This window comes from Diprion similis, chromosome 14, assembly GCF_021155765.1.
Source record: "Diprion similis isolate iyDipSimi1 chromosome 14, iyDipSimi1.1, whole genome shotgun sequence".
NCBI lineage: Eukaryota > Metazoa > Arthropoda > Insecta > Hymenoptera > Diprionidae > Diprion > Diprion similis.
In genome coordinates this window covers 8,862,452-8,886,519 of record NC_060118.1, presented here as the reverse complement: position 1 = coordinate 8,886,519, position 24,068 = coordinate 8,862,452, and the positions used below count along the sequence as shown (strand labels likewise).

The 24,068-nt window shown below is 41.4% G+C and overlaps 1 protein-coding gene and 1 pseudogene across 1 annotated transcript; one reads left to right on the top strand and one right to left on the bottom strand.

The window, feature by feature from the left end:
* Positions 1 to 15,873: 15,873 nt before the first annotated feature.
* LOC124414465 lies at positions 15,874 to 20,142 on the top strand (annotated as a pseudogene).
* A 576-nt stretch (positions 20,143 to 20,718) lies between these two features.
* LOC124414464 (gustatory and odorant receptor 22-like) lies at positions 20,719 to 23,323 on the bottom strand. Its single transcript, XM_046895413.1, has 7 exons — positions 22,953 to 23,323; positions 22,257 to 22,510; positions 21,913 to 22,173; positions 21,711 to 21,819; positions 21,170 to 21,414; positions 21,012 to 21,101; positions 20,719 to 20,844 (listed from the first exon to the last, which is right to left on the bottom strand). Exons 1-7 carry the CDS (start codon positions 23,263 to 23,265, stop codon positions 20,719 to 20,721), a joined length of 1,398 nt encoding a protein of 465 aa, XP_046751369.1. The 5' UTR covers positions 23,266 to 23,323.
* Between the last annotated feature and the right edge of the window lie 745 nt (positions 23,324 to 24,068).

The window sequence follows — 24,068 nt, the reverse complement described above, 5'->3', positions numbered from 1 at the left end:
GGGGTTAGCCTTGGATTTTTTTCGGCCGAAAAATCTTTTGTCTGGGAATCGATCCGTATGACGCTTTTTAGACTAATTCGACGCCCAGGAACTCAGAAAACACATGAAAAATAGCCTAGGACCAGCAGCGGAGAAATGACGATGAAAATCTGCAGTTTTTCGGCTGTAACTTTGCAGGTGTTGCTCGCAGCGTATCGGGACTGCGATTAATCGATTCCCCTCGCAAAATCACGTCGGAATAGTACCCCAAAGAATTAATTGCAGCACTTTTCAAAGTCGTCGAAATTTTCGCCAAAAATGCAAAGGGGTTAGCCTTGGATTTTTTTTGGCCGAAAAATCTTTTGTCTGGGAATCGATCCGTATGACGCTTTTTAGACTAATTCGACGCCCAGGAACTCAGAAAACACATGAAAAATAGCCTGGGACCAGCAGCGGAGAAATGACGATGAAAATCTGCAGTTTTTCGGCTGTAACTTTGCAGGTGTTGCTCGCAGCGTATCGGGACTGCGATTAATCGATTCCTCTCGCAAAATCACGTCGGAATAGTACCCCAAAGAAATAATTGCAGCACTTTTCAAAGTCGTCGAAATTTTCGCCAAAAATGCAAAGGGGTTAGCCTTGGATTTTTTTTGGCCGAAAAATCTTTTGTCTGGGAATCGATCCGTATGACGCTTTTTAGACTAATTCGACGCCCAGGAACTCAGAAAACACATGAAAAATAGCCTAGGACCAGCAGCGGAGAAATGACGATGAAAATCTGCAGTTTTTCGGCTGTAACTTTGCAGGTGTTGCTCGCAGCGTATCGGGACTGCGATTAATCGATTCCTCTCGCAAAATCACGTCGGAATAGTGACCCAAAGAATTAATTGCAGCACTTTTCAAAGTCGCCAAAATTTCCGCCAAAAATGCAAAGGGGTTAGCCTTGGATTTTTTTTGGCCGAAAAATCTTTTGTCTGGGAATCGATCCGTATGACGCTGTTTAGACTAATTCGACGCCCAGGAACTCAGAAAACACGTGAAAAATAGCCTAGGACCAGCAGCGGAGAAATGACGATGAAAATCTGCAGTTTTTCGGCTGTAACTTTGCAGGTGTTGCTCGCAGCGTATCGGGACTGCGATTAATCGATTACTCTCGCAAAATCACGTCGGAATAGTACCCCAAAGAATTAATTGCAGCACTTTTCAAAGTCGTCGAAATTTTCGCCAAAAATGCAAAGGGGTTAGCCTCGGATTTTTTTTGGCCGAAAAATCTTTTGTCTGGGAATCGATCCGTATGACGCTTTTTAGACTAATTCGACGCCCAGGAACTCAGAAAACACATGAAAAATAGCCTAGGACCAGCAGCGGAGAAATGACGATGAAAATCTGCAGTTTTTCGGCTGTAACTTTGCAGGTGTTGCTCGCAGCGTATCGGGACTGCGATTAATCGATTCCTCTCGCAAAATCACGTCGGAATAGTACCCCAAAGAATTAATTGCAGCACTTTTCAAAGTCGTCGAAATTTTCGCCAAAAATGCAAAGGGGTTAGCCTTGGATTTTTTTTGGCCGAAAAATCTTTTGTCTGGGAATCGATCCGTATGACGCTTTTTAGACTAATTCGACGCCCAGGAACTCAGAAAACACATGAAAAATAGCCTAGGACCAGCAGCGGAGAAATGACGATGAAAATCTGCAGTTTTTCGGCTGTAACTTTGCAGGTGTTGCTCGCAGCGTATCGGGACTGCGAATAATCGATTCCTCTCGCAAAATCACGTCGGAATAGTACCCCAAAGAATTAATTGCAGCACTTTTCAAAGTCGTCGAAATTTTCGCCAAAAATGCAAAGGGGTTAGCCTTGGATTTTTTTTGTCCGAAAAATCTTTTGTCTGGGAATCGATCCGTATGACGCTTTTTAGACTAATCCGACGCCCAGGAACTCAGAAAACACATGAAAAATAGCCTGGGACCAGCAGCGGAGAAATGACGATGAAAATCTGCAGTTTTTCGGCTGTAACTTTGCAGGTGTTGCTCGCAGCGTATCGGGACTGCGATTAATCGATTCCTCTCGCAAAATCACGTCGGAATAGTACCCCAAAGAATTAATTGCAGCACTTTTCAAAGTCGTCGAAATTTTCGCCAAAAATGCAAAGGGGTTAGCCTCGGATTTTTTTTGGCCGAAAAATCTTTTGTCTGGGAATCGATCCGTATGACGCTTTTTAGACTAATTCGACGCCCAGGAACTCAGAAAACACATGAAAAATAGCCTAGGACCAGCAGCGGAGAAATGACGATGAAAATCTGCAGTTTTTCGGCTGTAACTTTGCAGGTGTTGCTCGCAGCGTATCGGGACTGCGATTAATCGATTCCTCTCGCAAAATCACGTCGGAATAGTACCCCAAAGAATTAATTGCAGCACTTTTCAAAGTCGTCGAAATTTTCGCCAAAAATGCAAAGGGGTTAGCCTTGGATCTTTTTTGGCCGAAAAATCTTTTGTCTGGGAATCGATCCGTATGACGCTTTTTAGACTAATTCGACGCCCAGGAACTCAGAAAACACATGAAAAATAGCCTAGGACCAGCAGCGGAGAAATGACGATGAAAATCTGCAGTTTTTCGGCTGTGACTTTGCAGGTGTTGCTCGGGGCGTATCGGGACTGCGATTAATCGATTCCTCTCGCAAAATCACGTCGGAATAGTACCCCAAAGAATTAATTGCAGCACTTTTCAAAGTCGTCGAAATTTTCGCCAAAAATGCAAAGGGGTTAGCCTTGGATTTTTTTTGGCCGAAAAATCTTTCGTCTGGGAATCGATCCGTATGACGCTTTTTAGACTAATTCGACGCCCAGGAACTCAGAAAACACATGAAAAATAGCCTAGGACCAGCAGCGGAGAAATGACGATGAAAATCTGCAGTTTTTCGGCTGTAACTTTGCAGGTGTTGCTCGCAGCGTATCGGGACTGCGATTAATCGATTCCTCTCGCAAAATCACGTCGGAATAGTACCCCAAAGAATTAATTGCAGCACTTTTCAAAGTCGTCGAAATTTTCGCCAAAAATGCAAAGGGGTTAGCCTTGGATTTTTTTTGGCCGAAAAATCTTTTGTCTGGGAATCGATCCGTATGACGCTTTTTAGACTAATTCGACGCCCAGGAACTCAGAAAACACATGAAAAATAGCCTAGGACCAGCAGCGGAGAAATGACGATGAAAATCTGCAGTTTTTCGGCTGTAACTTTGCAGGTGTTGCTCGCAGCGTATCGGGACTGCGATTAATCGATTCCTCTCGCAAAATCACGTCGGAATAGTACCCCAAAGAATAAATTGCAGCACTTTTCAAAGTCGTCGAAATTTTCGCCAAAAATGCAAAGGGGTTAGCCTTGGATTTTTTTTGGCCGAAAAATCTTTTGTCTGGGAATCGATCCGTATGACGCTTTTTAGACTAATTCGACGCCCAGGAACTCAGAAAACACATGAAAAATAGCCTAGGACCAGCAGCGGAGAAATGACGATGAAAATCTGCAGTTTTTCGGCTGTAACTTTGCAGGTGTTGCTCGCAGCGTATCGGGACTGCGATTAATCGATTCCTCTCGCAAAATCACGTCGGAATAGTACCCCAAAGAATTAATTGCAGCACTTTTCAAAGTCGTCGAAATTTTCGCCAAAAATGCAAAGGGGTTAGCCTTGGATTTTTTTTGGCCGAAAAATCTTTTGTCTGGGAATCGATCCGTATGACGCTTTTTAGACTAATTCGACGCCCAGGAACTCAGAAAACACATGAAAAATAGCCTAGGACCAGCAGCGGAGAAATGACGATGAAAATCTGCAGTTTTTCGGCTGTAACTTTGCAGGTGTTGCTCGCAGCGTATCGGGACTGCGATTAATCGATTCCTCTCGCAAAATCACGTCGGAATAGTACCCCAAAGAATTAATTGCAGCACTTTTCAAAGTCGTCGAAATTTTCGCCAAAAATGCAAAGGGGTTAGCCTTGGATTTTTTTTGGCCGAAAAATCTTTTGTCTGGGAATCGATCCGTATGACGCTTTTTAGACTAATTCGACGCCCAGGAACTCAGAAAACACATGAAAAATAGCCTAGGACCAGCAGCGGAGAAATGACGATGAAAATCTGCAGTTTTTCGGCTGTAACTTTGCAGGTGTTGCTCGCAGCGTATCGGGACTGCGATTAATCGATTCCTCTCGCAAAATCACGTCGGAATAGTACCCCAAAGAATTAATTGCAGCACTTTTCAAAGTCGTCAAAATTTCCGCCAAAAATGCAAAGGGGTTAGCCTTGGATTTTTTTTGGCCGAAAAATCTTTTGTCTGGGAATCGATCCGTATGACGCTTTTTAGACTAATTCGACGCCCAGGAACTCAGAAAACACATGAAAAATAGCCTAGGACCAGCAGCGGAGAAATGACGATGAAAATCTGCAGTTTTTCGGCTGTAACTTTGCAGGTGTTGCTCGCAGCGTATCGGGACTGCGATTAATCGATTCCTCTCGCAAAATCACGTCGGAATAGTACCCCAAAGAATTAATTGCAGCACTTTCCAAAGTCGTCGAAATTTTCGCCAAAAATGCAAAGGGGTTAGCCTTGGATTTTTTTTGGCCGAAAAATCTTTTGTCTGGGAATCGATCCGTATGACGCTTTTTAGACTAATTCGACGCCCAGGAACTCAGAAAACACGTGAAAAATAGCCTAGGACCAGCAGCGGAGAAATGACGATGAAAATCTGCAGTTTTTCGGCTGTAACTTTGCAGGTGTTGCTCGCAGCGTATCGGGACTGCGATTAATCGATTCCTCTCGCAAAATCACGTCGGAATAGTACCCCAAAGAATTAATTGCAGCACTTTTCAAAGTCGTCAAAATTTCCGCCAAAAATGCAAAGGGGTTAGCCTTGGATTTTTTTTGGCCGAAAAATCTTTTGTCTGGGAATCGATCCGTATGACGCTTTTTAGACTAATTCGACGCCCAGGAACTCAGAAAACACGTGAAAAATAGCCTAGGACCAGCAGCGGAGAAATGACGATGAAAATCTGCAGTTTTTCGGCTGTAACTTTGCAGGTGTTGCTCGCAGCGTATCGGGACTGCGATTAATCGATTCCTCTCGCAAAATCACGTCGGAATAGTACCCCAAAGAATTAATTGCAGCACTTTTCAAAGTCGTCGAAATTTTCGCCAAAAATGCAAAGGGGTTAGCCTCGGATTTTTTTTGGCCGAAAAATCTTTTGTCTGGGAATCGATCCGTATGACGCTTTTTAGACTAATCCGACGCCCAGGAACTCAGAAAACACATGAAAAATAGCCTAGGACCAGCAGCGGAGAAATGACGATGAAAATCTGCAGTTTTTCGGCTGTAACTTTGCAGGTGTTGCTCGCAGCGTATCGGGACTGCGATTAATCGATTCCTCTCGCAAAATCACGTCGGAATAGTACCCCAAAGAATTAATTGCAGCACTTTTCAAAGTCGTCGAAATTTTCGCCAAAAATGCAAAGGGGTTAGCCTTGGATTTTTTTTGGCCGAAAAATCTTTTGTCTGGGAATCGATCCGTATGACGCTTTTTAGACTAATTCGACGCCCAGGAACTCAGAAAACACATGAAAAATAGCCTAGGACCAGCAGCGGAGAAATGACGATGAAAATCTGCAGTTTTTCGGCTGTAACTTTGCAGGTGTTGCTCGCAGCGTATCGGGACTGCGAATAATCGATTCCTCTCGCAAAATCACGTCGGAATAGTACCCCAAAGAATTAATTGCAGCACTTTTCAAAGTCGTCGAAATTTTCGCCAAAAATGCAAAGGGGTTAGCCTTGGATTTTTTTTGGCCGAAAAATCTTTTGTCTGGGAATCGATCCGTATGACGCTTTTCAGACTAATCCGACGCCCAGGAACTCAGAAAACACATGAAAAATAGCCTGGGACCAGCAGCGGAGAAATGACGATGAAAATCTGCAGTTTTTCGGCTGTAACTTTGCAGGTGTTGCTCGCAGCGTATCGGGACTGCGATTAATCGATTCCTCTCGCAAAATCACGTCGGAATAGTACCCCAAAGAATTAATTGCAGCACTTTTCAAAGTCGTCGAAATTTTCGCCAAAAATGCAAAGGGGTTAGCCTCGGATTTTTTTTGGCCGAAAAATCTTTTGTCTGGGAATCGATCCGTATGACGCTTTTTAGACTAATTCGACGCCCAGGAACTCAGAAAACACATGAAAAATAGCCTAGGACCAGCAGCGGAGAAATGACGATGAAAATCTGCAGTTTTTCGGCTGTAACTTTGCAGGTGTTGCTCGCAGCGTATCGGGACTGCGATTAATCGATTCCTCTCGCAAAATCACGTCGGAATAGTACCCCAAAGAATTAATTGCAGCACTTTTCAAAGTCGTCGAAATTTTCGCCAAAAATGCAAAGGGGTTAGCCTTGGATCTTTTTTGGCCGAAAAATCTTTTGTCTGGGAATCGATCCGTATGACGCTTTTTAGACTAATTCGACGCCCAGGAACTCAGAAAACACATGAAAAATAGCCTAGGACCAGCAGCGGAGAAATGACGATGAAAATCTGCAGTTTTTCGGCTGTGACTTTGCAGGTGTTGCTCGGGGCGTATCGGGACTGCGATTAATCGATTCCTCTCGCAAAATCACGTCGGAATAGTACCCCAAAGAATTAATTGCAGCACTTTTCAAAGTCGTCGAAATTTTCGCCAAAAATGCAAAGGGGTTAGCCTTGGATTTTTTTTGGCCGAAAAATCTTTCGTCTGGGAATCGATCCGTATGACGCTTTTTAGACTAATTCGACGCCCAGGAACTCAGAAAACACATGAAAAATAGCCTAGGACCAGCAGCGGAGAAATGACGATGAAAATCTGCAGTTTTTCGGCTGTAACTTTGCAGGTGTTGCTCGCAGCGTATCGGGACTGCGATTAATCGATTCCTCTCGCAAAATCACGTCGGAATAGTACCCCAAAGAATTAATTGCAGCACTTTTCAAAGTCGTCGAAATTTTCGCCAAAAATGCAAAGGGGTTAGCCTTGGATTTTTTTTGGCCGAAAAATCTTTTGTCTGGGAATCGATCCGTATGACGCTTTTTAGACTAATTCGACGCCCAGGAACTCAGAAAACACATGAAAAATAGCCTAGGACCAGCAGCGGAGAAATGACGATGAAAATCTGCAGTTTTTCGGCTGTAACTTTGCAGGTGTTGCTCGCAGCGTATCGGGACTGCGATTAATCGATTCCTCTCGCAAAATCACGTCGGAATAGTACCCCAAAGAATTAATTGCAGCACTTTTCAAAGTCGTCGAAATTTTCGCCAAAAATGCAAAGGGGTTAGCCTTGGATTTTTTTTGGCCGAAAAATCTTTTGTCTGGGAATCGATCCGTATGACGCTTTTTAGACTAATTCGACGCCCAGGAACTCAGAAAACACATGAAAAATAGCCTAGGACCAGCAGCGGAGAAATGACGATGAAAATCTGCAGTTTTTCGGCTGTAACTTTGCAGGTGTTGCTCGCAGCGTATCGGGACTGCGATTAATCGATTCCTCTCGCAAAATCACGTCGGAATAGTACCCCAAAGAATTAATTGCAGCACTTTTCAAAGTCGTCGAAATTTTCGCCAAAAATGCAAAGGGGTTAGCCTTGGATTTTTTTTGGCCGAAAAATCTTTTGTCTGGGAATCGATCCGTATGACGCTTTTTAGACTAATTCGACGCCCAGGAACTCAGAAAACACATGAAAAATAGCCTAGGACCAGCAGCGGAGAAATGACGATGAAAATCTGCAGTTTTTCGGCTGTAACTTTGCAGGTGTTGCTCGCAGCGTATCGGGACTGCGATTAATCGATTCCTCTCGCAAAATCACGTCGGAATAGTACCCCAAAGAATTAATTGCAGCACTTTTCAAAGTCGTCGAAATTTTCGCCAAAAATGCAAAGGGGTTAGCCTTGGATTTTTTTTGGCCGAAAAATCTTTTGTCTGGGAATCGATCCGTATGACGCTTTTTAGACTAATTCGACGCCCAGGAACTCAGAAAACACATGAAAAATAGCCTAGGACCAGCAGCGGAGAAATGACGATGAAAATCTGCAGTTTTTCGGCTGTAACTTTGCAGGTGTTGCTCGCAGCGTATCGGGACTGCGATTAATCGATTCCTCTCGCAAAATCACGTCGGAATAGTACCCCAAAGAATTAATTGCAGCACTTTTCAAAGTCGTCGAAATTTTCGCCAAAAATGCAAAGGGGTTAGCCTTGGATTTTTTTTGGCCGAAAAATCTTTTGTCTGGGAATCGATCCGTATGACGCTTTTTAGACTAATTCGACGCCCAGGAACTCAGAAAACACATGAAAAATAGCCTCGGACCAGCAGCGGAGAAATGACGATGAAAATCTGCAGTTTTTCGGCTGTAACTTTGCAGGTGTTGCTCGCAGCGTATCGGGACTGCGATTAATCGATTCCTCTCGCAAAATCACGTCGGAATAGTACCCCAAAGAATTAATTGCAGCACTTTTCAAAGTCGTCGAAATTTTCGCCAAAAATGCAAAGGGGTTAGCCTTGGATTTTTTTTGGCCGAAAAATCTTTTGTCTGGGAATCGATCCGTATGACGCTTTTTAGACTAATTCGACGCCCAGGAACTCAGAAAACACATGAAAAATAGCCTCGGACCAGCAGCGGAGAAATGACGATGAAAATCTGCAGTTTTTCGGCTGTAACTTTGCAGGTGTTGCTCGCAGCGTATCGGGACTGCGATTAATCGATTCCTCTCGCAAAATCACGTCGGAATAGTACCCCAAAGAATTAATTGCAGCACTTTTCAAAGTCGTCAAAATTTCCGCCAAAAATGCAAAGGGGTTAGCCTTGGATTTTTTTTGGCCGAAAAATCTTTTGTCTGGGAATCGATCCGTATGACGCTTTTTAGACTAATTCGACGCCCAGGAACTCAGAAAACACATGAAAAATAGCCTAGGACCAGCAGCGGAGAAATGACGATGAAAATCTGCAGTTTTTCGGCTGTAACTTTGCAGGTGTTGCTCGCAGCGTATCGGGACTGCGATTAATCGATTCCTCTCGCAAAATCACGTCGGAATAGTACCCCAAAGAATTAATTGCAGCACTTTTCAAAGTCGTCGAAATTTTCGCCAAAAATGCAAAGGGGTTAGCCTTGGATTTTTTTTGGCCGAAAAATCTTTTGTCTGGGAATCGATCCGTATGACGCTTTTTAGACTAATTCGACGCCCAGGAACTCAGAAAACACATGAAAAATAGCCTAGGACCAGCAGCGGAGAAATGACGATGAAAATCTGCAGTTTTTCGGCTGTAACTTTGCAGGTGTTGCTCGCAGCGTATCGGGACTGCGATTAATCGATTCCTCTCGCAAAATCACGTCGGAATGGTACCCCAAAGAATTAATTGCAGCACTTTTCAAAGTCGTCGAAATTTTCGCCAAAAATGCAAAGGGGTTAGCCTTGGATTTTTTTTGGCCGAAAAATCTTTTGTCTGGGAATCGATCCGTATGACGCTTTTTAGACTAATTCGACGCCCAGGAACTCCGAAAACACATGAAAAATAGCCTAGGACCAGCAGCGGAGAAATGACGATGAAAATCTGCAGTTTTTCGGCTGTAACTTTGCAGGTGTTGCTCGCAGCGTATCGGGACTGCGATTAATCGATTCCTCTCGCAAAATCAAGTCGGAATAGTACCCCAAAGAATTAATTGCAGCACTTTTCAAAGTCGTCGAAATTTTCGCCAAAAATGCAAAGGGGTTAGCCTTGGATTTTTTTTGGCCGAAAAATCTTTTGTCTGGGAATCGATCCGTATGACGCTTTTTAGACTAATTCGACGCCCAGGAACTCAGAAAACACATGAAAAATAGCCTAGGACCAGCAGCGGAGAAATGACGATGAAAATCTGCAGTTTTTCGGCTGTAACTTTGCAGGTGTTGCTCGCAGCGTATCGGGACTGCGATTAATCGATTCCTCTCGCAAAATCACGTCGGAATAGTACCCCAAAGAATTAATTGCAGCACTTTTCAAAGTCGTCGAAATTTTCGCCAAAAATGCAAAGGGGTTAGCCTTGGATTTTTTTTGGCCGAAAAATCTTTTGTCTGGGAATCGATCCGTATGACGCTTTTTAGACTAATTCGACGCCCAGGAACTCAGAAAACACATGAAAAATAGCCTAGGACCAGCAGCGGAGAAATGACGATGAAAATCTGCAGTTTTTCGGCTGTAACTTTGCAGGTGTTGCTCGCAGCGTATCGGGACTGCGATTAATCGATTCCTCTCGCAAAATCACGTCGGAATAGTACCCCAAAGAATTAATTGCAGCACTTTTCAAAGTCGTCGAAATTTTCGCCAAAAATGCAAAGGGGTTAGCCTTGGATTTTTTTTGGCCGAAAAATCTTTTGTCTGGGAATCGATCCGTATGACGCTTTTTAGACTAATTCGACGCCCAGGAACTCAGAAAACACATGAAAAATAGCCTAGGACCAGCAGCGGAGAAATGACGATGAAAATCTGCAGTTTTTCGGCTGTAACTTTGCAGGTGTTGCTCGCAGCGTATCGGGACTGCGATTAATCGATTCCTCTCGCAAAATCACGTCGGAATAGTACCCCAAAGAATTAATTGCAGCACTTTTCAAAGTCGTCGAAATTTTCGCCAAAAATGCAAAGGGGTTAGCCTTGGATTTTTTTTGGCCGAAAAATCTTTTGTCTGGGAATCGATCCGTATGACGCTTTTTAGACTAATTCGACGCCCAGGAACTCAGAAAACACATGAAAAATAGCCTAGGACCAGCAGCGGAGAAATGACGATGAAAATCTGCAGTTTTTCGGCTGTAACTTTGCAGGTGTTGCTCGCAGCGTATCGGGACTGCGATTAATCGATTCCTCTCGCAAAATCACGTCGGAATAGTACCCCAAAGAATTAATTGCAGCACTTTTCAAAGTCGTCGAAATTTTCGCCAAAAATGCAAAGGGGTTAGCCTTGGATTTTTTTTGGCCGAAAAATCTTTTGTCTGGGAATCGATCCGTATGACGCTTTTTAGACTAATTCGACGCCCAGGAACTCAGAAAACACATGAAAAATAGCCTAGGACCAGCAGCGGAGAAATGACGATGAAAATCTGCAGTTTTTCGGCTGTAACTTTGCAGGTGTTGCTCGCAGCGTATCGGGACTGCGATTGATCGATTCCTCTCGCAAAATCACGTCGGAATAGTACCCCAAAGAATTAATTGCAGCACTTTTCAAAGTCGTCGAAATTTTCGCCAAAAATGCAAAGGGGTTAGCCTTGGATTTTTTTTGGCCGAAAAATCTTTTGTCTGGGAATCGATCCGTATGACGCTTTTTAGACTAATTCGACGCCCAGGAACTCAGAAAACACATGAAAAATAGCCTAGGACCAGCAGCGGAGAAATGACGATGAAAATCTGCAGTTTTACGGCTGTATTTTTGCAGGTGTTGCTCGCAGCGTATCGGGACTGCGATTAATCGATTCCTCTCGCAAAATCACGTCGGAATAGTACCCCAAAGAATTAATTGCAGCACTTTTCAAAGTCGTCGAAATTTTCGCCAAAAATGCAAAGGGGTTAGCCTTGGATTTTTTTTGGCCGAAAAATCTTTTGTCTGGGAATCGATCCGTATGACGCTTTTCTAGACTAATTCGACGCCCAGGAACTCAGAAAACACATGAAAAATAGCCTAGGACCAGCAGCGGAGAAATGACGATGAAAATCTGCAGTTTTTCGGCTGTAACTTTGCAGGTGTTGCTCGCAGCGTATCGGGACTGCGATTAATCGATTCCTCTCGCAAAATCACGTCGGAATAGTACCCCAAAGAATTAATTGCAGCACTTTTCAAAGTCGTCGAAATTTTCGCCAAAAATGCAAAGGGGTTAGCCTTGGATTTTTTTTGGCCGAAAAATCTTTTGTCTGGGAATCGATCCGTATGACGCTTTTTAGACTAATTCGACGCCCAGGAACTCAGAAAACACATGAAAAATAGCCTAGGACCAGCAGCGGAGAAATGACGATGAAAATCTGCAGTTTTTCGGCTGTAACTTTGCAGGTGTTGCTCGCAGCGTATCGGGACTGCGATTAATCGATTCCTCTCGCAAAATCACGTCGGAATAGTACCCCAAAGAATTAATTGCAGCACTTTTCAAAGTCGTCGAAATTTTCGCCAAAAATGCAAAGGGGTTAGTCTTGGATTTTTTTTGGCCGAAAAATCTTTTGTCTGGGAATCGATCCGTATGACGCTTTTTAGACTAATTCGACGCCCAGGAACTCAGAAAACACATGAAAAATAGCCTAGGACCAGCAGCGGAGAAATGACGATGAAAATCTGCAGTTTTTCGGCTGTAACTTTGCAGGTGTTGCTCGCAGCGTATCGGGACTGCGATTAATCGACTCCTCTCGCAAAATCACGTCGGAATAGTACCCCAAAGAATTAATTGCAGCACTTTTCAAAGTCGTCGAAATTTTCGCCAAAAATGCAAAGGGGTTAGCCTTGGATTTTTTTTGGCCGAAAAATCTTTTGTCTGGGAATCGATCCGTATGACGCTTTTTAGACTAATTCGACGCCCAGGAACTCAGAAAACACATGAAAAATAGCCTAGGACCAGCAGCGGAGAAATGACGATGAAAATCTGCAGTTTTTCGGCTGTAACTTTGCAGGTGTTGCTCGCAGCGTATCGGGACTGCGATTAATCGATTCCTCTCGCAAAATCACGTCGGAATAGTACCCCAAAGAATTAATTGCAGCACTTTTCAAAGTCGTCGAAATTTTCGCCAAAAATGCAAAGGGGTTAGCCTTGGATTTTTTTTGGCCGAAAAATCTTTTGTCTGGGAATCGATCCGTATGACGCTTTTTAGACTAATTCGACGCCCAGGAACTCAGAAAACACATGAAAAATAGCCTAGGACCAGCAGCGGAGAAATGACGATGAAAATCTGCAGTTTTTCGGCTGTAACTTTGCAGGTGTTGCTCGCAGCGTATCGGGACTGCGATTAATCGATTCCTCTCGCAAAATCACGTCGGAATAGTACCCCAAAGAATTAATTGCAGCACTTTTCAAAGTCGTCGAAATTTTCGCCAAAAATGCAAAGGGGTTAGCCTTGGATTTTTTTTGGCCGAAAAATCTTTTGTCTGGGAATCGATCCGTATGACGCTTTTTAGACTAATTCGACGCCCAGGAACTCAGAAAACACATGAAAAATAGCCTAGGACCAGCAGCGGAGAAATGACGATGAAAATCTGCAGTTTTTCGGCTGTAACTTTGCAGGTGTTGCTCGCAGCGTATCGGGACTGCGATTGATCGATTCCTCTCGCAAAATCACGTCGGAATAGTACCCCAAAGAATTAATTGCAGCACTTTTCAAAGTCGTCGAAATTTTCGCCAAAAATGCAAAGGGGTTAGCCTTGGATTTTTTTTGGCCGAAAAATTTTTTGTCTGGGAATCGTCGTACGAATTCTTCGATCCGTATGACGCTTCTTAGACTAATTCGACGCCCAGGAACTCAGAAAACACATGAAAAATGGTCTAGGACCTAGGAATAATTGATTTCTCTCCCAAAATCACGCCGGATTAGTACCCTCAAGAATTAATTGCAGCACTTTTCAAAGTTGACGAAATTCTCTCTAAAAAGCCAAAGGGGTCAGTCTAGAACAGTTCACTTCATCTGTTCCTATTTCATTTCGGTAGAAATATTACATTGATCTTTTATAATTGACATCGATGTTACAGGATTGATTTCTTCTCCATTATGTACTATTCCTAATATTAACTACAATGTATTAAGAACGCATCACGTAAACCTTTACGTATAGTGCTTCACCCTTTTCTACATAACTTTAAAAACTTGTGCGCAGGATGTATAGGATTTGGCCTCTGTTTCGTCCATTATCGTATTTGTATCGTCCGTCCTGCCTTTCTGCTCTTAGTTCTTCATTGCTTTATTCCGGGTTCATCAATTTTTCTAAGTATCTCTATTCTTTTCACAGGATCTATTTTTCTATCATTCTCCCAAATTGAAGGGTCGGTTGTTTCCTGATTTTGTTTGGCATCTTACCATATACTTTTCTGCTCATGTAGTCTGCTTGGTGTTGCCTACAGTCGTGTGCGTCTTCAGATTCGCTACTCCAATGTTGATCCGTGCTCTTGTGTCATGCATATGCACGATATCGTATTTTTTGTCCGTTAGATTTGTGTTGTGCAGTTTTAGCGTTGCAGCCTCCATGTAAGATTGTGGAATATCTAGTAGTCCCGTCTCTTCGCAGAGTTTTTTTGTGGGGTATGATCCATCCTTTTTGAATGTGATTCTGAGGATAAGTTTTTTTGTTTTCTCCAGCATTTTAAGGTGTTTACCGTACGTTTCATCCCATTTATCCATCATACCATATACCAGTATACAATTAACGAGACAATAAATGATTTTCTCCATGGTTTCCCTGTTCACCATATTTTGTAGGTTGATGAAAGTGTGTACCAGTTTTCCGAGTCCTGGTGACGTTTGAAGTATGTGCGTTTTCCATTTCAGATTCTTATCAATCGTTATCTCTAGGTATCGTATTTCAACCGTCCTTTTCATTTCTTCGTGCGTACATTTTTTATGTGTTGAGTATTGAGACATAAAAAACATTGATTCTTGGTAATAAATACTTGCCATGTTCGAGAAACGATTAATCAAGCCTTCATACGAATCCACTCATATTTCGTTGCGATGAGTGTTATAATAACTTGTTTAATCTTCTTTGACCTTTAGGTAGCTCGATGATCCTAAATCCGTACGACTCTACCAGTCATCAGTGACTTAAATAAATCTTTGATGATATTGACACCGCAGGCTACAACGACGATGGCAGATTACAATTTTGGTATTGTTATTGACGTGTAATACTAAATGCGTTCGGTCGAAAAAAACATTTTTTTTTCTTGTATAATATCGGATTTCATTCCTCAGGCCCAAATTTATCGCAAAGGTCTTGGTGGATGTCATCAGAAGAGGAAAAAGTGGCCGCGTTTGGGTATCGAAGGATGAATAGCCGGGCGTCGAAGTTTTTATTCCTGATCACTTTTCCCTGATTGCCTCTTCCCAAAATCAGCACTAAATTCACACATACTTACGCAACGTGATACGTTTCATTGAGAAGTACATATCTTGAACGTTGATTGCTCTTTCTGTCCCCATTAATTATATTATAAGAATTATATTCTGTAATACCTATCGTTGCAAAATTCTATTAAACAAATGGTGAAACAATTTGACGTATAAATTAATTTTCCTTCGTATTGTGTGAAGAGCAAGTGGTATACAATGAACTCGAATGGAAAAATTACAAGTAACACAATATCTTCATTATTATCAATTGAAATTTATAGTAGTCCGAATGTAGTAAATATTACATAACATATATATATCAACGCGTTATCGAAAGTTCAAGGTGAAAAGTGAAATGCTCGTTCAAACATTCGGGCTGGTAATTTATCACCAATCAACAAACCACAAAAATTGGATGGTCTGCCCCCCAACTATCTATTACGGTATATCAGAACCGATAAAACTTCGATGCTCAGTGCCTGCCCTAAAACTCGCTGTGTCACACGACTATTACTTATCGTTGTACTGGAGATCGGTCTTGTAACTCACGGAAACCTTATAATACAGTAAATAGATTAGAAAATTCATTATTTTCGCTGATATTTCTCATGGTGTTAGCGTTAGCTGTTTCACTGTTTCGCCATTTATTTATTTTCAAATTTTAATTGTACTCTCAAATAAAAAATGAATGTTTATTTTTGTACCTATGCAGCTTGACTTGTAAATTGATTTCTCCGATCATATACATTTTTTAGTCAATAAAAACGATATGAAAACATGCTTCCATCGATAAAAGTGTTTGTAAAGTTTGAACTTTGTTCATCTATTAGAAATGGATTTGAAGAATAAAATTGTGCTGCTTACCGAAGGGGCCAACGGAATCGGTTTCGAATTTGCCAAAGAACTTTTGAGAAGTGAAGCTAAGGTGAGCAATGTTATTTCTATCCTCACAGGTGATATCAGTACATCAAATATTCAGTGATTTATGCTTATTGTTATTATTTCATGCAAAACAAAATCGGGACAAAGGTGCTATCCATCTATTCATTTCAAGATTCTGAATAATTGATATTGTGTTTACTCATTTACTGAATCCATCGTTTTTCTGTAATGTTATATTTATTGTACAAAATTCATTCAAATAATTGCTTTTGTTAACATCGAGAATTTGTAATTTTATCAAATACATTTTCACATAAGATTTTATGTCAACGACCCTAAGAGTAGCGTAGTTTTTCGAAATTGCCTCCGGGTATTCATTTTATGGACATTTTCATACATGACTAAATAAAGCAATATTCATGATGAAAAACTGATTTCAATTCTCTGTATTTATATCTGTGAATGTAGCATGTGGCCATTCTAGATTTGGCATCATCCCCAGGGGTGGAATCGGCGAATAAATTGAATGCTGAATTTGGTAAAGGGCGAGCAATCTTCGTCGTCTGTGACGTTACGAAAGCTAACGAATTCGAAGGTAAGGATCACGGTGTGTGTGTGTGCTGTGAAAAGATCAACGTTTGAAATCAGTAATCAGTTTAACCCAGACATTATCAGAGTTCACAGAACGAAATCCAATTAATCCACTGTCATATTCCGATATTTTATATACGGATAATTGATAACTACATTCCTAAGCTTATTGGCATTATGATTTAATCGATTGTTGTTATTTGTCAAATGTCTGGTAAGCCGCTTTCGACAAGACTGTCAAGGAACTTGGTGGTAAAATGACCAAAAAATAAACTTGTAATGTCCAACTCTGTAGCGATTGGTTCTAGTCATCGAGAAATCCACCATTTGAGAGGTCAATTTAAAATTTTATAAAATAAAAGGGTGAATAAATGGGTCTAAACGTGTCAATAACTGGTACACTTACCTCAATGGTTTAGTTCTGACGTCTGTTTAGACCGCCGTGGTAAGAGGCACCATGCTGGGTCTGCAGCACATGGGGAAAGACAGAGGTGGGAAGGGCGGTGTCATCGTCAACATGGCGTCCGTCTTTGGACTCGATCCCGCTGCTTGGTTTCCGGTTTACGACGCAACTAAACATGCCGTTATTGGCCTGAGTCGATCATTCGGGGTAAGGTTCATTATAAGCGTAGAAAAAACGAGTCAGTCACTGTCTAGTTGAGATAAATAATGACGAATATCAATTTTTTTTTCTATGCAGTTACCATACCACTACGAAAAAACGGGTGTAACAGTTCTGACGATGTGTCTGGGAGTCTCTACCACCACATTGGTCGCTCAGGTTTCTGGATTAGTGGGAGAATTTGCGGATCCGAAAATGACTGAGAACGATTTCATGAAGTATCAAAAACAAAAGTTAGTATTGCTAGAGTAGGCCAGAATATATATCTCATTCGTGCAAGGGGATTATCTCTTCACTTTCATGGTTGTGTCGACTCATGTTCACTTTGGATGTCTTTTATTCCTTAGACCGGAGGTTGTGGCAAAAGCCATGGTGGAAATCATTCAAAAAGGAAACAGTGGCAGCGTCTGGGTATCGGGTATCGCCCTGATAACCTCCTCGAAGAAACAGCACTGAAGTGATATTGAAATAAATGAAATGTGGATTAACTAATGTTATCGGGATTTACAGATATTACCACGTTTATTTGTCAATAAATTACTGCGCTTTAATTTTTTCCCCTTTGTATCTGATGCATATAATGATGATCATACGAAATTCTCCTCAATTCCAAGAATTATTGGATAATGCATGACTTTCGGAGAGTGAAAACACAGCTGATATATTGTGAAATAAACAATATAATGAATCCAGTGATAATTTTTTTTTCTTAACGTGGAGCAACAGTTTATCTACGCTAAATATTGAATGGAGAGAGCCAGATTGTGAAATGTCAGTATCAAGCTCCTCCCTCTCTTCGTTAAAGCAATTGTATATTCTCTTCAATGGATTCATTTGTATAACTTTAAAGTTGTCGAGAACACTCGCTGTCAGCACTTCGCAAGGATAAATAGTTCATCAAATCAATTACTGCAATTTCCGAGGGTTTGTGGTTTAAACATTAACACGTGTTCGGTATTTTGTGCAAAATGGAGTGTATTGAAATCTGAAAAAAGTAAACCTTGAAGAAATGAATTGTTTTTTGTTTGTCCAAGGACACATTTGTTAAAAATGAAAATTTTAATACAGTCCTAAAATGGTTTATAGGTCGCGTTGTTGAAGGATCGCATCAAATCAACATCGTGTATTATTCAGAAATGAATTTGAAGGACAAAGTGGGTTTGGTGACCGGATCAGCGCGTGGAACTGGATTTGCTCACGCTAAGGAACTCTTGCGGAATGGTGCTAAAGTGAGTATCACCATCACCGAAACATCACTTTTAGGATTATTGTTTCCGTAAGTGGTGTAAGATCATTGACGAGTCATCATTCATCTGATTTCTCACATATATAGCATGTTGCAATGTTGGATTTGGCAACTTCTCCAGGCGTGGAATCCGCATATAAATTGAACATGGAATTTGGTGAAGGACATGCAATATTCATCATTTGTGACGTCACGAAGGCTGACGAATTCGAAGGTAAGTGCAGCTTAGTCTCAACGTAATGAATCATAGATTAAAATTGAGGGCATTGGAATTGAACAAAAATCTTCATTTTACCTTCCGCGTTGTCAATTTTTGGTTCCTGTCAATGATCACTAACAATTAAAGTGGTAGTTCGTTTCTGATAATCTCTGAAATTATCATTCAGCCGCCTTCGCAAAAACTGTCAAGGAATTTGGTGGAATTGATATCGTAATCAATAACGCTGGAATACTCAATGAATCAAACTGGAAATCGATGATGAACGTCAATTTTGTGAGTATCTAAAACCACACGCACTCTATTATACCGCATCTTTATACACTTGTAATAGCTATTTATGTGGCATGCCCGTAAACGCCTGTTTTTTTGGCAAGGATAAAGATTTCAGGACGAGCTGAAGGCGAGCCGGAAGCGAGTACTGAAATTATCCGAGCCAAACAACGGTTTACGGGCATGCCACATACAACATTTTTTACGGTATGGGCATTGAAAAGCAAAACGAAGAGTGAGGTTATGTCGCGATCTGTTCGACGAAGCTACTTCATTCGGCAGTTTGGGATGCGCACTTCGAACTGCGCATCAAAACTGCGGAATAAAGACTTTATTCCGCAACTTTGTTCGCTGCCGTATAAAGCGTCACTTTACGGAACGAAAACTGCCACAAAAAGTGGACTTTTCAATGCCCATGCCGTAAAAAATTATTTTCCTTCGCTTAGAACGCTGTCGTACAAGGAACGATGCTCGGCATGAAGTACATGGGAAAGAATAAGGGTGGCAAGGGTGGCGTTATAGTCAACATTTCTTCTGCAGCTGGCATCGATCCTTCACCTTGGTATCCAGTCTATGTTGCAGTTAAACATGGTGTAGTTGGGCTGACCAGATCTTTCGGAGTAAGATTGATCATCAGAGATACGATTTGACACTTGACTTATCGCAAAGAATATAAATTGCAATTCTCTTGACCTAAGACTCAGGCTTTGATTGGATACACCGAAAATTTTATGGTTTCAAAATCCTCTGGTATCATTCGAATCAGGTATCCATTATCGCAATTTCAGTTACCGTATCACCATCGGAAGACGGGTGTCAGATTAATGGCGTTATGTCCTGGAGTCGTGACAGATACTGCAATGGGAGAAGACGGTGGTCATGATCTCGGTCCTTTCGTGGATTACGAACTGGCTATAAAGGATATCGGGACTCAGGCAGTCCAAAAGTTAGTATCCATAGCTCCAATCTTCCTGAATTAGTGTTACTATTGTGTAAACGTAATTATTCATTTCTAACTTGTTATGTTTGAATTATATCATTTCATGACTTTTCAACATCCACTATACCAGGCCTGAAGTAGTAGCAAGAGCTTTGGTGGAAATTATCCAACATGGCCGAAGCGGTAGCGTTTGGATGTCGGAGGGCGGAGAACCGGTTACCGAAGTTTTCATCCCCGATCGATTCACCCTGATAGCATCTTCTAGGAAACGGCAATAAAGTGATATTTGAAGACTGATAAGTCTAAAGGCTTTACAGCTGTAAAAATCTCAAAGAATTCAAAGTTTCAATTTTCTTTTCCTCAATCAGCCTCTTGTCGTGTTGTCCAAGTTCCTGGCGCCTCGATAAGCTGTAAAGACTTATGCAAATCGATTTCTTGTGGAAAAGTTCTATCTCACTCATTAGATAACTGACGTACGATATCTACCAACACATAATGAGCATTTTGATATTCATAATTGAATGTCACTTTTTTTTATGTTTTCACTATCTCTTTACCCTGTAAGTCACCTCTAGAAGATGTATTCAATTTACTGTCATATCTGAGTGCTCCATTCTGCGATTTCTTGGAGTTTGCCTCTGAATTCCAGATGCATGAATTGTACAAAAATATCGGGCTTTTGACGATGCTTTTTATTTTAAATATCATCAGTTCTCAGGTGTGCTTCACCGTTACACTCGAGTATAAATCATTGGCTACGATCAAAGCGTATTTATTGTGCACTGAATCTTTTTACATTCCATTTGTAGCAGTAATCATATCATGTTTGTGCAGTAAATTTTAAGAATTCAAAACCAATTAATCAATTACAACTTTCGAAATCACGATGAGTCAATAGCTGCGGTCAAGTTGAATATCGTGGTCGTTGGGCTTTCTGTTCCTCTCCGGATTAATGACAGTTTGAACTGCATAAGTACGACCCAGTATGTGACCATCGTAGCGAGGTTCTGTAAAGATATATTTCCGATTTGAAATAAAGTATTTTTTGTAGTTTCAGAAAAAGTTTTTTCTCTCAGTATTCATAATAAGCATTCGCTTATTATCTTCTTTGTTATTCTTTGCAGTTGCTTCTTGTTTTTAAACTAAGTTGTCAATGTTAGTTGAAATTACTTACGGACGATAGAAGTTCTCGGTTTATCACCGCGTAACCATTCAGACTGTAAACTGGAGGATTGTTGGCAATCGAAACCAAGAACATTTCCACCTGTCACACAAAAATACAAATTATTTTTTGCATCGTGAATTCGAAGCGAATAACGAACAACAACTTGCCTCTTTTTTCGTTTCGGCATTAACTGCAGCCAGATTGACGTTCAGCAATCTTTCCTGAAAATCCAGACCAACTTTCCGCGTTGCGTGATCTGCTTCGTTGCATATTATGTACAAGAGTCCCGTACAGTAAGCGACGATCACAAAAAGTCCGAGCTCTTTCAGGCTGAAGCCATGATCAAGAATTTCTGAGAACGCTCCGTAACCAGCGATAATTGTCGTGACAAACATGATCATGCAGTAGATTCCTGGAATTGATATATTAGAATGCAATGTATCATTATAATATGTATACATAAGAATATATAGAGGATAATTGGATTCTATAAGGGATGTAAAAACCAGGTCAAGTCACCCATTGAATACACTCTTATGGAATGGAAGATTCTTGAGAATTAATTTTAGCTAGAGAAAATCTTGTTCATTCTTTCATTTCGTGTTAATCAAGTGAAATATGAGCTTTTCAACCATGATCAAGAATCCATAATGATCTGGGCTAAGTGAAGATGAATAAAAAGGTTCTGAAATCAAGTAGCTGACCCACCGTACATATTAGCGTAAGCTTTAGCAAGCTGCTGCATCATGTGGCTCAGATCTAGCCACAGAGCTCGGTATTCGACGAGAAGATCGGCCGATTCTGTGTTCTCAAGAGCCTGAACGAGGACAAAGAAATTATGGAAACGCAGCTCTCAACATCATTGAAAGACGAAGGTAAAGTCAAAATAATAAGTTGCCTTGTAAGATACCTTGTGGAGGTTGAGTGCAAGTCCTTTGGATGCGGAGCCAATGGCGGTGCAATTGATCCACCACAGAGCACACAGGCAGTCCAACATAGCGATGATATGGTAGTAGGCGGATGTGTGCCAAATTGTGAAACCAGGCTGCAAATAAAACTGCGAGACCACAACGCCGATTGAAATGAGCCAAGAGATTATGCAGAGCGCAATGCACATCCGTTTCAAGTTCGGATACTCAAGGATTGAGCCGGTCACTCTGTAGTATCGAAGCTGTTGACAATACGACGAAATGAAATATATCCAAGTGAAACAACAAACAATCATGGCCGAATTATATGGAGGATAAAACATACCTGATAATGCGTCCACATGTTTTTGTACTTCGCCACTTCTCCCCCGTAACGCCATGATGCAATTGGTAGCAGGAAATGCGGCGTCAAAATACAGAGGAAAATTATATTGTATATGTACTCGTCGAAGGGCTTGTCGGGCTGTAAAGTGTTCTCTATTCGCTCTCTGCCCACCAGGATCACAACCACCGTTTCAGCTACCCACAAACACATCGCGTAGATGGTCGCGGTTGAGGTCCACTCGAAAGTCGTCGTTCCTGATATTTGAAACACGCAGAAAACGGAATCACTAATTGTAATTACGATTAAAGTTACGTTTTTTACGATATTTTCCACACATCAAAGTGTTGAGCATAAAAAAACGTAGGTAAAATCTAAGCTCGACTGAAGGTATCACAAGTATATTCAAATGTTTTAATTTGCAAGACCAACATGGCCGCCTCTAACACGCTTGCAATTTCATTTTCACGGTACAATCCTTAGCATCAGTCAATGATCACCCAGCGTTATTTCACGCGAAACAAGACGATGGCAAGAATTCTTGCGTCGCAATTTCATCCACGGCAAAAGTCTGAAAGCCGAGAATTTGGCGTGCAAAATTTGTTTTCACTTGAGTGTACTTGTATTGCCTACGGTTAGGAGAAACAATCCACGAATTGACCAGGCTTGAAGCGCATTAAACTTTCGAATATGAATTACCGATTCCCCGCTGTATGGGCATGACGCCCATTATCTGAAATAGGATGAGCAGAACCTTCGTGTCGTCGTAAAAATGATCGAACTTGTCGAGCAGTTTCCCGTCCTGTTCCGGTCTCCTGTCTTCATTGTAACTGAACTGATTCTTCCGCTCATACTTCGGACCCACCGTGACCATTGGCGTGTTGCCCCGAGCTTGTACTCCGAGAAAAATTGCAGGTTTGGAGGGTTCGACTGGTGCCGAACGTTGGTCTTCAATCTTGAAGAGCTTCGGGCCGTCCATGCGCCCCGTAAAGGAGTCCTTGTTTCTGTACATCCTGCAGATTTAGCGAATTAATACAGAAGATATGAATCAAGGTGAAGGCTAACAATATTAAGGATAAAGTAGGATTGCAGTTACAGTGCGGTCGTTTTGACCACGGCAAAGTGAAAACGAAGAATGTTGGAAAAATTTACGGAGTAGTTTGCATAAAGTAATACCTCTCTTTAGTTATTAACGTTAATCACCCCTACGCAACCGCTAATCACGAACAAAAGTCGATCATTGGGACCCTCAATTAACACTGCCGATTATGGTGTGAAGGAAAAATTGTTCTCGTGAGAATATCATTGACGCAGGTAGCCTGCAGTCATAATTTGTGAAAAATTTTATTCTCATTTTCAACAAATGATTTACTGTAATTATCGATGCAGTTCTACCAGCTGTTAGGCATTTATATTTCGAACATATCGGAGCTGTTCTCTTCTTCTAATGCCTTTTCACCTCCTTTGGAAGTCGTTTTGATACGTCTACGCCAGTGTGGATTGATCAATGGCTTAAAGTTTAAAGTCGACGAGGGTGACCTTAAAGCTTTGGCCACATGCGTGTTCGAATTCTCGATTACTTCTTACTCGTTGAATTAATAACTTTTGATCGTAGGCCTGATACCAAGTACATTTTATGACTTAAGAACGGTGTAGGCGCCTTAAAATTGTATGAAATAAATAATCCACGTTTCAGTCAATTCTATGTATGTAAGGTCCATTAGCGCTAAATACACACCAAATTCTCACCTTTTAACAGCTTCATCTAGTCGACTTTCTGACTTTTTCTATTTTGCTTTTCCTTGGTTACAAATA